The sequence below is a fragment of the Capra hircus genome, chromosome 26 (assembly GCF_001704415.2).
Source record: "Capra hircus breed San Clemente chromosome 26, ASM170441v1, whole genome shotgun sequence".
NCBI classification, from domain to species: Eukaryota; Metazoa; Chordata; class Mammalia; order Artiodactyla; family Bovidae; genus Capra; species Capra hircus.
The window spans coordinates 34,720,236-34,736,269 of NC_030833.1; the positions used below are offsets into that span (position 1 = coordinate 34,720,236).

At 47.7% G+C, this 16,034-nt stretch overlaps 2 protein-coding genes across 7 annotated transcripts in view; both read left to right on the top strand.

Annotated features, from left to right (window-relative positions):
* The window catches only part of SORBS1 (sorbin and SH3 domain containing 1), a 203,717-nt gene that overhangs the window by 156,193 nt on the left and 31,490 nt on the right, over window positions 1-16,034 (top strand). For all 6 annotated transcript variants that reach the window (XM_018041190.1, XM_013975107.2, XM_018041191.1 and 3 more), the window contains 3 exons: window positions 3,768-3,817; window positions 10,934-11,106; window positions 13,780-13,865. In XM_018041190.1, coding sequence (XP_017896679.1) covers window positions 3,768-3,817; window positions 10,934-11,106; window positions 13,780-13,865 — 309 coding nt within the window. The remainder of the gene's footprint in view (window positions 1-3,767; window positions 3,818-10,933; window positions 11,107-13,779; window positions 13,866-16,034) is intronic.
* Window positions 11,130-13,758, top strand: LOC108634020 (sorbin and SH3 domain-containing protein 1-like). The gene has a single exon (XM_018041192.1). The coding sequence runs from the start codon at window positions 11,624-11,626 to the stop codon at window positions 13,268-13,270; it is 1,647 nt and encodes a 548-aa protein (XP_017896681.1). The 5' UTR covers window positions 11,130-11,623; the 3' UTR covers window positions 13,271-13,758.

Below are 16,034 nucleotides of genomic sequence, written 5' to 3' on the forward strand. Positions count from 1 at the left end.
GGGTGTATACCTTCTCTGAATTTTCAGGGAGCCTTTTGTGGGCAACTTCCGTATATTTTTTTGCAGCCCTGGGAGAAAGAAACCTCAGATATCATTTTGAAAAACAGAGCCGCTGTGAATCGAGTGCCTCTTATGCGGACGGCACCATCAGAGTAGTAGTATTTGTAATTTGCGAGGTCCGAAAGTTCTTAATGAAAAAATGTACTCCGGAGGCCAGATAGCCTGGCCACATGCATTTGAAACTCAGCTTGCATTGATATTTTTACAGGGAGCTATGTCCCAGTGTGGTTTATTAAAGGATGTGTCAGAGAGAAAAGAGAGTCCAAGATAAATGGGCTCCCAAGGGAAAGAAAAATACCAAATGTTTGGAGAACGGCTCCCCATGGCTGCCTGACAAAACAAAGGAGACTCTTACCAGGAAAGGGTATCTTTACAGAAAATAAAAAAGGAATGCGAACACTGCTGAAGAAGCTAGGATATCCACAGACTATGGCAAGAGACATGGAAAATGCTTGTGGACCACGTTATTCTTAAACAGAACTGAGACAAGGAGGGTCAGGCCACCAGTATAGGTTACTTGGGTGTGAAGTCACGCAGAGCCAGAGACTGAAACCGGTGATTATGTCTACAGCCAAGGGGACCAGGATAAGAGGGGGGAGGGACTGTGAGCAAATGCAGAGGAGTTAGCTTTGGGGAGTCCAGAGTCCCCAGAGGAAGAGTTAGCCTGCAGGGACCAGGGGTTAGGCCCAGGGGAACGCAGAAGATGAGCAACAGTGCTCGCAACTGGGCGGATAGCTGACCGAGCTGGGGGCGCGGCACAGTAGGGGGCTGAGTCTCCACCCGGGGCAAAGACTGGCAGCAGCTGTCGCTCTTGTGGGAATGGAGGTCTGAGCTGGTTCTGAAGAATTGTGGCTGTAGGTAAGTCCTGAAGCGAGTCAAGAGGCAGGACGGGAGCCCCAGCCAGTCAAAGTAGCCTAGGGAGAGTGGTTCTGCAACCGGTGCCAGGATGGACAGCAGCCAAAGGTTACTGAGCTCATGGCAGCCTCCCTTGGGTAGAGATGGCGTCTGGTACCCACAGCTCTGCCTGTGGCTAGGTGGGCCTGAAGAGGTTGCATGGATGGGTCATCTTGACACTGATTCAGTTATGTGTTACCCACGGCCCTTAGCTAAGGCATGTGAAATGTGCTGAGAGAGAGAGGTTCTAAGTCAGCACAAGAGTGGACGCATTGCCTTCAAGAACATGGCAGCTAGCCATACTCATAAATAAAAGAGCTCCAGTAGTACTTAGCAGTACCTGGTAAGAGCTGAATGACCACTGTGGGCTCTAAAGGCTCAGGAGAGGGGGAAATCTTCCAGAAAATCAAGGGAGACTTCTCAGGAGTTGGGCCCGATCTTAAGGAATGGATGGAATTTAGGTACCTGGTGAAAGTGGGGGCCATCCATTGGAGGCATGGTAGAAGACGCAAAATAAACATTTAATATAGATTCAGGAATAAAGTAGATGAATTCAGCTATAATAGAACATTTTGGGTGATAATAGTGGGAGGCAGGTTTGGGAAAAGAGGGTTGACCCTGGGTTATAGAGGCTCAGAAAATATGGTTAAGAGGATGATTGATTTTGCCTTCCAGCCAATGATGTAATTCAGGAAGTGTTTTAGGAAGCTTAGTGTCCTCACTCTCAAGAGGCTGAATTGAAGGGAAAACCTCCAGTTGGAGATTGAGAGGACAAGGAGACTGCTACAGTGATCTGGCCATGCAGGGGCGAGAGCCTCTACTCCACTGGCACCAGCGAGAAGCAAGGGGGAGGGTGGATATGAGAGAGAACTCACAGAGGAAATTGCAGTGAGAACTTTTTAAAAATAATTTAGCCAATGCCTTATTTTAATTTTTTTTTAAACTTCCTTTATTTCTCTCTCTTTTTTTTTTTTATTAATGGGGGCACACAGCATGTGGAATCTTAGTCCCCAGATCAGGGATTGAACCCTTGCCCCCTGCATTGGAAGCACAGAGTCCGCACAGTCTGAACCACTGGACCACCAGGGAGTCCCACAGTGAGACGTTTTAACTAACTGGTGTACAGAACAAAGAATTGAGGGTAGGGATAGGAGACACAAATGTAGGGTTTGGGGAAGGAAGCAGGAGGGGTGGGGATGTCAGTATGTCACATAAGAAAGATGGGGGGAAAGTCAGTGCAGAAGGAAGATGAAGGAGGTAGTTTCAGGTATTTCTGAGGTGTTGACTGGATCATATGGGGGCTATCCAGGCAACAGTTAGAAATGGGTGAGAGGCAGGGGTGCTGAAAGTCAGTCAGAGTCACCCGAAGAGAAGTGCTGGTTGAAGCCTTGGGAGCGGAGCAAGGATTGCAGGGAGGGAGAGGGTGGGGGACCAGTAACCCCCCGTGCGGATCTTGTCTGACACAGAACAGAGGAGGAGAGCAAAACAGAGCAAGAAGGAAAAGTGAAAGGTGGGGCGAATGTGAGAGCTAACTGAGGGGTCCCCCCAGAATAGATTCTTGAGGGAGGGTCAGTGCATCTGATAACAAAGCAGGCTTCTAAACACTTTAGAGGTTGCTGGGAAAGTAGCTGATGGGAGCTAGAGTTATGTGGTAAAGAATCAGGGGAGCCCCCAGAGGTATAGCGCTGGCTGACAACCTGTGAGGGGGAAAGGCAGGAAGCGGGTGTTTTGAGAGGACCCAGCGGGGTTGTGCTGAAGCTCTTCCACGATGGAAATCCAACATGGGTGGGTGCTGAGGGAGGCTCCAGGAGAGGACGGGTGGGAGAGGCCAGTGTGGGCACCGGGGCTGGACGTGGAGGGGAGAGCAGTGGTTTCCCAGGAGCACTGGGGGTAAGGGCCGGAGGACAGCCGGCGTGAGCCCCCAGAGAAGGCTGCCTCCCGTCCCACCATCTCTGCCTCCTTTCCCAGCGTCTTCCTTCTCCTCCTCCTGCTGTTTTCTTTCTCTACTTTCCCCAAGTGCCTCTTCTCTTCCAGAAAGCTTGTTCTCCTTGAAGTGGTCATTAGCAGACACTGGAGCATCTTTCAAAGTGAAGCTGTACATTGACTTATTCAGCTACCATGTTATTTTTAAAAGCAAATATATTACACCGTTTGCCTTTCCTTCTCCAAGATGATAGACACCCTAAACTCTGTAATTATGCTGCTTTTTATCTGCAAAAGCTCCCTTTTGCATAGTGGCCTGTCATTTGATAACACGCTCTCCTACTTGGTGAAACAGGCATTAAGAGGTTTTGTGAAACTGCATTGCTCCCCATTTCCAGGGGTAAATGAATGATCTAGAAGTATGGTCTTTTAAAATGCTCTTCTTTTTGTATGTTATGTACCTGATGAAGTGTTGGGTGACACTCTCTGGTTGTGGCATTTGGGTGCATGACGGAGCCTGGTGGGCTTGGCAAGGGGTCCGAGGGCTGGGGATAAGCTGGTGCAAGGTGCTGTCCATATCACTAATGCATGTTGCGAAGTGGTGGGCCATCCACCCAGTGGGCCTGCGACTGGAGATACACATGAGGAGTGGGCATCTCCTGACCCATGCAGAGAGCCTTGGGTGCAGCCCCTGGGAGGCAAAAGCCCAGAAATCCTCCTCCCAGAGAAAGAACACCACCGTCCACCTGCACTGAGCCCTTTCCAGCTCAGTTTGGCTCCCTGCCTCCCGGAGGGCTTCATCTAAACTAGGACAAGAAAGAGACTTCTCTGTTTTCCCCTTGGCTTGAAAACTGAGTCAAAGTAATTTTTTTTTTGTTTAATGTTTACAGAGCTCAGCAGTCAGCCCGACTCCAGAAATTTCTTCAGAGCCTCCTGGATAGTAAGTTATCGTTTACATGGCTTGATGTATGAAATGTCCAAAATGGGGAAGGCTTGTGTTTCGTTTGTTTCAGTCTAGTGGCTTCGAATGATGTACAGTTTGGTGATAAGTAGCAATTATAGTCTTAAAATTATTTTTTTTCTCTTCCTTTTCAAAATTAATGTTGTGATGATTCATCTTACCTCTGATAAGCCTTTCCCTGTGTTGGCTTCTTTACCTTTGGCTGTAAGCGTATATGTCTGAATTGAGAAGCTGATTCCTGGGGGGGGGAAGGGTGTGTGACTGAGGTGCATCTGGTACAAAGGTGAATGGGATGAGGGGGTGAAGTCTTCAGGCTGCACCTGTCACAAGGAAAGATGGAGCCAACTTGTCTCATTCGCAGAGATCCGGGTTTATTCCCCTATACCAATTCTTGGGATTCTGCCTAGGGGTGAATGCACACCCCATGCGCTTCCACGTAGGGTAACTACAGCCTCTCCTCCCCTCCCCCAAGCCAGCCTACATCCTCTCCAAGGTTTCTTGTCTCCACACTTTGCTATGCAGCTGTCAACCCAGCTGGAAATGTTTCATTGTTGCCCCACCCCCTTACAAACGTGTTGGTACCTTTTATTGGCGCTTCCTTCTGTGCCTGTATACCTGACTGGTGCTCTTGTATTTTTGTGACTACAATAAACTTTGAACCCCAGGAGGGTAAGGACTCCATACCCGAAAAGTAGATTTGGGGACTGTTCTGGTAGAAGCAGCTTCTCGTCACCATGAGATTATAATCCGTATCTCACTCTGAAATATGACGGGGAGGAAAGGCCCACTATTATTCCCTGTTCCATTTGGGTTGGGTAACTCTGCACAGAGCAAAGTTTAGCTGTGCAGATAGAAGGCTGACTTGGTGTGAATGCTGAGTTTATGGATTTGGGGGTCAAATATTACAGTCACTTGGGCATATCCAGTCTATCATATCTGGCCAGGGAAGACATTTTGCAAGAGTAGTTTCATTTGAAAGCCAATCATCTGGGATTAGGGTGTGTTGGTGAGAGTGTTTCAGGTGGCTGGCTGAGTGAATCTCTAATGGATCTAAGGCTTTATGCCGGGTATTCTGATAGAAGCATAACATATAGCCCCCTAATAGTTTCAGGGGGCAAAACATGCCAAAATAAATAAATAAATAAAAAGGCAACTGTGGCAACTGAATAAAATAGATTGTAGAGGTTAAAAGTATTCAGAAGGCAGCTCCCACAGGCTGTCAGTGTTAAGAACACAGATCTTGAATGAAGAGGTCTTGAATGAAAGAATTTGAATGGTTGTTTGCACACTTAACTGTGTGCCAAGTCTTGTGCTTAGCACTGTATTATACTTTACCTCATTTAGTCCTCAGCATTCTAGGATCAGTTGTTATGTTTATTCTGCATTTTATCGGTGAGGAGACAGGCACGTGAAGGTAGTGTGTGCCTGGCTTCCAGAGCTGTGCGTGGCAGAGCCACGGCCAGAGTAGGAGCAATGACATGCTAGGCCAGGGAACTGCTGAGGTCTACTGGTGCCATCTATAAACTCATCTGCACCAGTATTCAAAATTGGGTGTTAAATTAACCAAAGAAAGGCATGCTAGAGTTTACTGTTTTGAGTGACTAAAAAAAGAAAGAAAAAACAAGGAACCATTTGTGTAATAGTATGTGAGCAGGATTGAGGCATAAGGAATGTTTTTTTGGCTGTGCCCTATGGCATGCGGGATCTTAGTTCCCCAACCAGGGATCAAACCCACATCCCCTGCAGTGGAAGCACAGAGTCTTAACCACTGGACCACCAGGGAAGTTTCCATGCAGACTTTTAAAATATATATAATTTTTTAAATTTATTTATTGGCTGTGCTGGGTCTGTTACTACACAGACTTTTCTCCAGTTGCGGCCAGCAGCGTGGCTGCCTCTCATTGCGTCCTCTCGCGCCACTGCTCTCCAGCTGTGGCTTGCAGGCTTCTCACTGCGGTACACTCTCTTGTTGCAGAGGCCAGCAGGGGCTGCTCTCCAGCTCTGGCTTGCAGGCTTCTCGCTGCGGTACACTCTCTTGTTGCAGAGGCCAGGCTCTAGGCACATGGCTAGCGGCTGTAGTTCCTAGGCTGTAGAGCATAGGCTCGATAGTTGTGGCACACCTCAGCATGTGGGATCCTCTTGGACCAGGGATTGAACCTGTGTCTCCTGCATTGGTGGGTGGATTCTTTACCGCTGAGCTACCAGGGAATCCCCTCCATGCAGGCTTTTTAAAAGAGCAAGTTGCTGTCAGACACTCTCAGTACTTGTGTACATGAAGCTATTTGATGTGTTACTTTATCAAGTACTCTGTTCTTGTGCTTCCCTGGTGGCTAAGCTGCAAAGAATCTGCCTGCAATACAGGAGACCTGGGTTCCATCCCTGGGTTGGGAAGATCCCCTGGAAAGGGCAAAGGCTACCCACCCCAGTATTCTGGCCTAGTGAATTCCATGGCCTACATGGGGTTGCAAAGAGTTGGACATGACTGAGCCACTTTCACTTTCTGTCTGTATCATGGAAATGGGTCTCTGGAGACCTCTGTTTTTCAGTCATAGCCCAGTTCTCATCTTGACAGAAATAGATGAGCTTTTCCCTCCTGCTGTTCTTCCTTGTGGGGACTTTTCAGTAATTCAGGCTTGATTCTCTCCCAGTTTGTTCAAATGAGTAAGGTTTTTCGGTGTTTGCAGTTGGGGGTGAATCAGCCTGAGCGCAGGGCCTGACATGTAGGAAAATGTACAGTAAGCGTTTGCTGAATAAATGAATGCACCTATAAATCTCAGTTAATTAGAATCCAGCTTGCTTAGCACTGAGGCAGGCAGCTTGTGAATGCGAATCACATGTGAAAGAAATGTCAAGACTTGACTTAACCTAAGCACCAGAGAAAGACAAGTCACCGAATGGCCCAGAATCAAAAATTCTGTGGTCAGTCTGTAAGAAGTGATGGTGTTGTCTTAAATCCACTTTCACATCTTGAGCAGACTGCAGTTTAGAATTTTATCAGCATGATTCCTTATCACAATGTGAGAAGACCCTGGGAAAAGAGAGAAGGAAATTCACCCATGGTCCCAATGTCCTAATACAGCTGTCAGTCTTTCATCTCAAAAAGTATCTTTCATACTTGTGACCATAGTGTATATCCCATTTTGAATTTTATTTCTCTGGAGTTGTCAGATCTGTAAGTCAACAGTGTAGACTACTCATTATTTTGGAGAAGGCAATGGCACCCCGCTCCAGCACTCTTGCCTGGAAAATCCCATGGATGGAGGAGCTTGGTGGGCTGCAGTCCATGGGGTCGCTAAGACTCAGACACGACTGAGCAACTTCACTTTCACTTTTCACTTTCATGCATTGGAGAAGGAAATGGCAACCCACTCCAGTATTCTTGCCTGGAGAATCCCAGGGACGGGGGAGCCTGGTGGGCTGCCGTCTATGGGGTCGCACAGAGTCGGGCACGACTGAAGCGACTTAGCAGCAGCAGCAGTCATTATTTTCATCATGACTTAGCATTTTGGCACGAATATGTTTTTTTGGTCTAGCCGAAGAGCTTTATTTTATTTGGCCAGTAGGTGGCACTCAAGAACAAGCTGCTGTTTCCTCAATAGTGATGGTCTACTAAAGAAATCACTTTTCCCCCTTAATCTGATTTTAGATCAAAACACAAATCATTAGGGTAGATTTACATGAGTGATTAGAAACTCCCCTGGGCGTTAAGAATGTCATAAATCTGTGTGCATGTTGGCATTTAACTCCATTGAATCATTTATTCCACCAATGTGTATTTATTGAACAACGGTGCTAGACACCCGACATGCAAAGATTCGTAAGATAAACTGCCTGGCCTCAAGGAAAAGTGTCATTGGAAAATTACATGATCGTACATGACAATCAGAATGCAGTGTGGTAAATTCAGAGATGGAACCAAGGAAGTGTTTGAGGGGGAAATCAAAGAAAGGTTTTATCCTGCAGCAGCAAATAAAACGTGAGGGACTTCCCTGGTGGTTCAGTGGCTGAAACTTGATGCTCCTGGTGCAGGAGACCTGGCATCGATCCCTGGTCAGGGAACTGGATCCCACACGCACAACTGAGTTCACCTGTGGCAACTAAGATCCTACATGCAGCAACTAAGGCCCAGCACAGCCAAATAGATAAAAGTTTTAAAAATATTGTAAAAAAGTGAATGACAGTAGCATTATATTATAAATACAAAAAATTTTTTTTCATGCAGTACGCTAAGATTGTCTGAAAGTTGAGTCTGACTCTTTGTGATCCCATTGACTGTATAGTCCATGTAATTCTCCAGGCCAGAATCTTGGAGTGGGTAGTCTTTCCCTTCTCCAGGAGATCTTACCAACCCAGGGATCAAGTCCAGGTCTCCTGCACTGCAAGCAGATTTTTTACTAGCTGAGCTAAAAGGGAGGCCCCTAAGATAGTCTAGATTCCCCAAAGTCTAGAGACAGTTATTTATTTTTTTTTCTTTTTTCCCCTGAAAACACTAAATGGTTTTGAACACTGACTCCATGAGGCAGGAAATCTTTGTTTTGTCCTCTGTTTACTTTCGAGCTAGGAGAATGATTGACTTTTAGTAGGGGCTCAGTAAATATTTGTAGAGTGAGTAAAATGAGCAGTGGAATGACAAATGGAGATCTTCTCTAGAAATATCATTGGCAGTGATTTGCAGAGATGACTGGAGGAAGTGAGGACTGGAGACTTGGGCAGTGGCAGTGTACTTCCTGCAGAGGTGTAGTGGAGCAGTCGTGGGCAGTCCCAGGGGGAAAGAGAGCAGGATTCATGTGACTGTGTCTAGGACAGGGAATAAGCAGGGCTTGGGATTACTTAGGTCTGGGGAGGGAAAAGGAGGATGATTCTACTAGCTTTCTGGCTTGGGTGAAGGAAGACGGAGGGACAGAGCTAGGTTTGGTTTGGAACAGACTGGGTTCAAGATGTCTGAGGATCATACGGTAGGGGATGTGTAGAAGATAGCTGAATGTCTGTGTCCGGAGCTCAAAAGAAATGTCTGTATAGATAACGGATCTGAAGGTGGATTTTGTGGACAGTCTCATTACACCTACTAGTTTTGCAGATGAAAGAAACTGAGGCTGAGAGAAACAGATTGTTTCCAAGTTTTTAAAGACAGCAGGCTTGCCTCAGCTGATCACTTTCCTCATGGGAGCCAGGCTGGACTCGCAGCCTGCCAGGACCCAACCTGCCTCCTCCAGAGCACGCCTGGTGGCACGTTTGTAAACAGTTGGCCCTGAGATGATTGCTCTGTCCTCTCACTTTATCCTTCGAGTGAGTGTTTTTGTTGAATCCCTCTTGAAGCTCAGCAGTCAGCTCTGCATCTTAGCCAGGGGGTGAGTTCCTCATGCTGTCTCCTCCTGGCTTGTTCTTTCCGAACCAAAAGTGGCTCAACTCAGACTACCGAGGGCTAAGCTTCTTTTTTTTGGTCTTATCATATACCATGAAAGATCTTAGTTCCCTGACCAAGGATGGAACCCCAGGCCTCAGCAGTGAAGTCGCCAAGTCTTAACCACTGGATACCAGAAGATTCCTCTGAGCTTCTGAATTTGACTTTTTTGTTGAGTAATCTGTGGGTGCTAGTCCTGACTGGCCCTTTCTTGATCAGTCTGACTGGTTTCCCCATCCTCTCTGATCTGTTGGAACACAACAAGATCCAACAACTCTGTGACCGTCCACAAATATATTTATCCCTCTGGTCCTCGGTTTTCCCTTGGAGAAAGTGGGTCAGATGATATGCCCTTCCAACGTTAGGAGATCTAATAGAGATGATATATTTTAAAACACTGTTCAAGAGCTTTTAGATATTGTTTTTAAACAACGAGCCCCTCAGTAGCAAAGTGTACACATCTGGAAAAAGCATGTTGGCTTTGGTATCAGAAGGAAAACAATTGGTTAGAGCAGATCCATTCTGAGAGGTTTCCTGAGTACTGGTTTGTTGTTCTGATGGAAGCAGGAAAAAATGGTGATAACGGCTGGATAACGGCCAAAGGTGAGGTGGCTGTGGGTAGGGGGTGGGTCCTGATAACTGGTGAGGTAGAGGGGGTGTGAGGTCAGGCAGCTGGTTATGGCTGATAATAAATAAAATATTGGAATGAATCAATGTTATCAAGCTGTTTATATCTTTCAGCTGAAAAATCCATATTGATACTGGTAAATGGAATTCGGTAGGACAGAAAAGCAGCCTAGGGAGAGCCTGAGTGCTTTTGTGGGAGAAAGGGGGTCACCCCTGATCTGAGTGTGTGTGCACACATGTGTGAGTATGCCCACATGTCAGTGTGTCTGTGGGTGAAGGCATAGAAAACTGGAATTAGGGGGAGGGGAGGGTTCAGTGAGTAAGTGCTCTTAATTTTTTCTGTGCCCCACCTCATTCCATAAAGGATTTGTGGTAACTTGCAAAAACACCTAGACTTTGAACAAGATAAATATAAACGAGCAATATAAACAAGTGATAGTTGATACTCCATAATGCATGTCCTAAGGTGTTGATACAGATTTTGAAAGCAATGGATGGAATAAGTGCACAAAGAATGCCAGTTTCCGGTTGCACTTGGTGATTTTCCTGGAGACCCAAGACAGCTGGGCAACTACCTTTTGTTGTTCAATTTAATGCTCCGTTGGTCAAAGCACTTGTGAGGAACAACCTAGAAAGGTTATGCAGGTGCTGGACTTGAAATGGCCCACTCTGGCTGGCGGCATGTTAGAAGCGCCACTTATGTCCTTGGCTGTCTCGTCTTGTGTGCAGTCATTGGGCCCCAGAACCCCTTCCTGTCTGACCCCGCTCTGTGCCCAGGCAGTGTTTCTCAGTTATTCTTTTAAAGCACAAATGCAGTCATCTCAGAGCACCTTGCTGTTGGGGACACAATTCCTGAACATTCTGGGGCCCCTGAGGGCCTGCTTTGTCTGTCAAGCTCTGTGGCTAAATAAGAATGCCCTTTAGGAAGGACTGTGCTTGGTGAGGATTCCAGGAGCTATGTTTCCTTATCCTCAGCTAGTAGTGTGCTTTTTAGAAAACTGTTAAAAATACTAACTGCTGGTTTTTTTTTCTTCTTCTTCTCTTTTTAAAAATTTCATTGTTCTCAGTGTATATTCTTCCAACTTCCATGCGGTGAAGAGGGAATCCGATGGGGCTCCCGGGGATCTCACCAGCTTGGAGAATGAGAGGCAGATTTATAAAAGTGTCCTGGAAGGAGGAGACATCCCCCTCCAGGGCCTGAGTGGGCTCAAGCGGCCATCCAGCTCGGCCTCCACTAAAGGTAACGAGGTGTAGCCTGCAAAACTCTGGCCCATCTGCAGTGTTATCGGGGTGTCTCTTGGCCATCTGTACCTATTCCTAGGGTGATGGCAGTGAGAGTAAACCTCCAGCTACTGGGATCAGTGTTGACTTGTTCAGATCCATTTCCAGGCCACTGAGCCCTCCCGGCCCCCTTCCTGAGTTTCTCACCGGCCATTTTTCTTTCTGGTATTAATAGTTCCCTTCCTTTGAATCCCCACCTTGCTCTCCCTGAAGCATCTCTCTCTCTCTCTTTTTTGTTCTGGTTCCCTTTTCTTAGAAATTAGCTGAGCTTTTCCTAATTCTAACAGGGTGGCCATTTTTTGTTGCATCTTTGCACCTGCTTTGCAGCACAGATTATTTTGCTTCCGGACATCGACTGGAAATTAAAAGAAACCAAAAAAAAAAAAAAACCACCACCACCAAAACCCTCTGACAAATAAGCATGTTCCCTCTCCCCCTTTCTTTTTTTTTTGGTAGCAGCTTTCAGCTTTAACCTAATGGGTCTGTTTATTTTATTCTGCATGCTTCCAGTGGATCGTAAAGGTGGGAATGCTCACATGATTTCTTCATCTTCAGCTCATAGCCGAGTAGTTCACAGTAGCAGTGCGTTAGGCCCTGGGTGTAAGCACAAGAAGCCCCTGTCCGCCGCGAAAGCCTGCATTTCGGAAATCCTACCCTCCAAATTCAAACCCAGGCTCTCTGCTCCCAGCGCTCTCTTGCAGGATCGGAAGAGCATCCTTCTGCCGTCAGAAAAGGCTCAGAGCTGCGAAAATCTTTGTGTCTCGGGTTCTCTGAACGACTCCAGAAGAGGCCTCCCACTGCCAGTGGGGGGCAGCGTGGAAAATCTGCTCATGCGCTCGCGGCGGGACTACGACAGCCGCTCGAGCAGCACGCTGAGCCTGCAGGAGTTCGGCGCCGCTGCCAGGAGGCCCTGTCCACTCTCGAGGAAGGCCGGCCCGCAGTTTACCATGCTCTACCGCGACATGCACCACATCAACCGGGCCGGACTCTTCCTGGGGTCCGGCTCCTCCAGCGTGCGGGATCTGGCCTCCCACTTCGAGAGGAGCGGCCTGGCGTTGGCCCGGGGCGAGCTGGGCCCCAGCCAGGAGGGCTCGGAGCACATTCCCAAGCACACTGTCTCCTCCCGCATCACGGCTTTCGAGCAGCTGATTCAGCGATCCCGGTCCATGCCGTCCCTGGATCTGTCCGGCAGGCTAAGCAAGTCCCCTACACCCGTGCTGGCCCGGAGCGGCCTCATGTCCGCCCGCTCGGCCGAGTCCCTCCTGGAGTCAACCAAGCTCCGGCCCCGGGAGGTAGATGGGCTGAGTTCCGGGAGCATCATCTATGCCTCCCCGACGTGTAGCCGGATGGCGGACTCCGCCTTGGGCTTCCGGGGCCTTGTGCCTTCTGAGCCCCTCTCCGCCTGCTCAGATGAGCTGGACCGCTGCTCCAACGTGTCCAGCGACAGCCGAGAGGGCAGCAGCGGCAGCGTTCACGGGGACTTCCCCAAACACCGCCTCAACAAGTGCAAGGGCACCTGCCCGGCCTCCTACACCCGCTTCACCACCATCCGCAGGCACGAGCAGCAGCAGGCCTCCCGGCGGCCCGACTGGCGCCCGGATCCCCGGGGGGACAAGGGCACGCTCCTCAGGAACATCTACCTAATGAGCCCCCTCCCCTTTCGCTTGAAAAAGCCCCTCCAGCACCCTCTCAGACAGCCTAGCCCCGGGGACTTATCGGGCCAGAAGCCAGAGCCCCCCAGTCAGCCTCATCGGGACGAACCTCCCTCCGAGGGGACGCCCTCGGTGCCCAAACGCCTGTCCTCCCGGTTCACCATGGCCCGGCTGAGCCGGATCTCAGAGCCCCCTCAGGAGAGACCCGCGACCCCGGAGCTCTGCCCACGGGCCTTTAGTAACGGGAACTCTGTGCCATACTCAGACCAGGGCCTGGACAAGAACAACAACCCCCGCGCGGAACTGGGGGCGCCCCTCGGAGGTGGCCTTCTGTGTGTCTGGCCGGTCTCGCCTCACCCGTCCCTCCATTCTGCTTGCTGTGTTCCCTCCTCCCCGTGCCCTTGGTGCTCATTTTCTGGTCCGTCCTTTGTTTTCTGTTTGTTTTGCTTGGCAATTAATCATGGCTCGTAGTGGCTGCTCTTCTTTAAAAACAGATTCCCCATGTCATTTAGACTAACCACCAAACTCTGTTTCGAAAGAAAAATTGGCCGTTTAGCTCATCTGAGAAATCTGTTGATTTGAACTCCTGAACCCCTTGCAGTTCACACCAATCCTGACTTACGCTGAGGTTTTTTGAGAGGCAGCCTCTCTCGGTGGCCCTGTGTGTGTGTGTGTGAGTGTACAGTGTGTGTCCTGTAAGACCCTGCACGCCTTATTAATAGGGACACCTTTCTAAGACGGTCCTCTCTTTGCTCACTTTTGGCCTCTTGTTAGTTTTCTGTGTATGAAACTAGTTCACAGGTAGATCCAAAAAGCAGGAGGGAGGGGGTTTGGGTTTTTTCCTTCAGAATTTGGATACTGATCACCAAACGACAATGGTAAAAACTTGATATTTATCATGGATGAAAGGTGAAATCTTTTCCCAATCTGGTTTCCCACTAAATCTTTGCCTGTTTTAATTCTGCTTTATTGTTTTGAAGATTCAGAGTCACCAAGGCATTTTATACCAGCTGATTACTTGGAATCCACAGAAGAATTTATTCGACGGCGTCATGATGATAAAGAGGTAATCGCCACCTTTGAACTCTCTAAGCTCTTGTGCAGACAAAAATATTTAGGGAGGTGACATGACCTAGCAGTTAGAATCAAACATAGGGATTTTCACAGGTGACTTTTTATATGACACAGGCTCGATCACTCCTTTTTTAGTCTACTTCTCTCAAAAGTAGGACTGATTTTTTCAAGACACTAACTTCCAAAGGCCACGGCCAGCCAGTCTACTGCCCAGGAGGTTCAGAAAGAGGTTGCCCACCTCTGCATTCAGTGCCTCGAAAGGGGAGCACCCTCACCCCCACTTAATTATTCTCCAAGGAAACTCACCCTCTATTGCACAAAGCACAGTTCATATTGTGAGAAGGATGCAATAGGAGAAAGAGGAAACGTAAAAAGAATAATGACCATGATAAAGACACTTTATAAAAACATTTGGAAGAAGTTGCCTTTAACTCAGAGATACCCCAATTAACAGTGACAGTGCCCCACCCCAAGAACTTCAGGATCAGGCTTTGTCTTGCAGCTGCTGGAACGTGTGCACAGCAGTGATCTGACTGTGGGGCCAGGAAAGGGGCACATTCTCTTGGGATTTAGGAAGAGGTGGTTCTGTATATCAGCTAAATGGGCAGAATCACAAGCTGCTGTTGTGATGAAGTGTTATTACAAGATGTGCTTTCTAGACTTCACATTCCCAGAAGAAAGGGTCCTATTGATTAAACAAGCTCTGAGGACCATTTTCCTGCAGTGAAAAGACGAAAGAATTGTTTCGAGGCTGGTGGCAGTAGGGGAAGGTGGTCATGTGTACACAACTCTGTCCCCTTCCCTGTAAAGTCCAAAGCCCTTTTCCTATGTTCTGTTTCGTTGGGGTGGTTTCAGAGTCTAAGGGGATTTTTATTAAGAATTTAGGGTCGGGCTGACATTGAGGAGAGCTGGAGGGTAACAGTCATGCTGTCAGCTGGAGAGACAAAGGACAAAAAAGACCACAGTTCTGCTCTTCTCCGGGCACCATACAGACGGCACTCAGTAAGACATTTGCACCTGTCTGTGAAAAGATACTCAAGAAAGCATTTGATGGGCAGAATTATTTGTGATAACAATGTGAAAATGTCACAATGCATGTCCATCAGGCCACAGAACAGACTTCTGTTTGTCACTGTCACTGAGATATGAGATTCCACTTATTGACACCTGGCCTGCTATGATGAAGGGAGGTGACATTCCGTTTCAGGAGTATAAACCCTAGCATCCAACATGGGAGGTTTTGTGATAGAATTCTCACCTACCATTTGGGAGGCAGGTTTTTCTTTGCTGATGTAGCGATTCAGAGGATGAGCAGCTTGTTTCCTGAATATACTGGCTCACAGATCCTGATGTCCTTATACCTGGGTTTTGGCTTATATGTTTAAACTATGGAAATGATGGATTTACTGAGGTCAGATTCAAGCTGGGAGGGGAGCTCTGCTCCATTTGCACTCACTCATATTTTTATTAGGCCACGCCATGCAGCATGTGGAATCTTAGTTCCCCATCCAGGAACGGCTTGTGCCCCCTGCATTGGGAGCATGGAGTCTTAACCACTAGACTGCCAGGAAAGTCCCACAAGTGGCTTATTATTAACATTGATGATAATGCAATTCAGAAAACAAGAACCTGTCAGTCCTGGAAGGGACATTGGTGGTCATCCAGCCAATTCCCTTGTTTTATCCAGGAAAGGACTGCCATAGGGTACTGGCTAGCCCCAGACCACATAGAAAGTTACCTTGTAACAGAGGCAGGGCTGGAAACCAGGGCCCTATGGTGTTTCACAAAGCACTTTCTCATGTCTTTTCTCACTGAATCTTTACCCCAACTTAACCTGTGCACTGGAAATCCCATAGCTATTTGACAAGTTACTGCTTTATCATTGGTAGACCCTGGAGAAGAATAGAAAGACGGGCCCACCCTCCTTTGGAGCTAGGTGTCACTTAGGGCATTTCACTACCTGCTAGGAGAAGGCTAATGCTTCACTGAGAATGCTCAAAATGATCAGTTCTAATTAATGCCTTCCTGCAAGCAATATTAATTCTGGGAATGCATTAATGAATGCATTAATGAATAATTCTGGGATTGGTTTAGAATAAGAAAACATTAAAATTCTCTTCTGTAGGGTCCTTTCAGTAGTCAGTGAGGACATTTAGTTAAA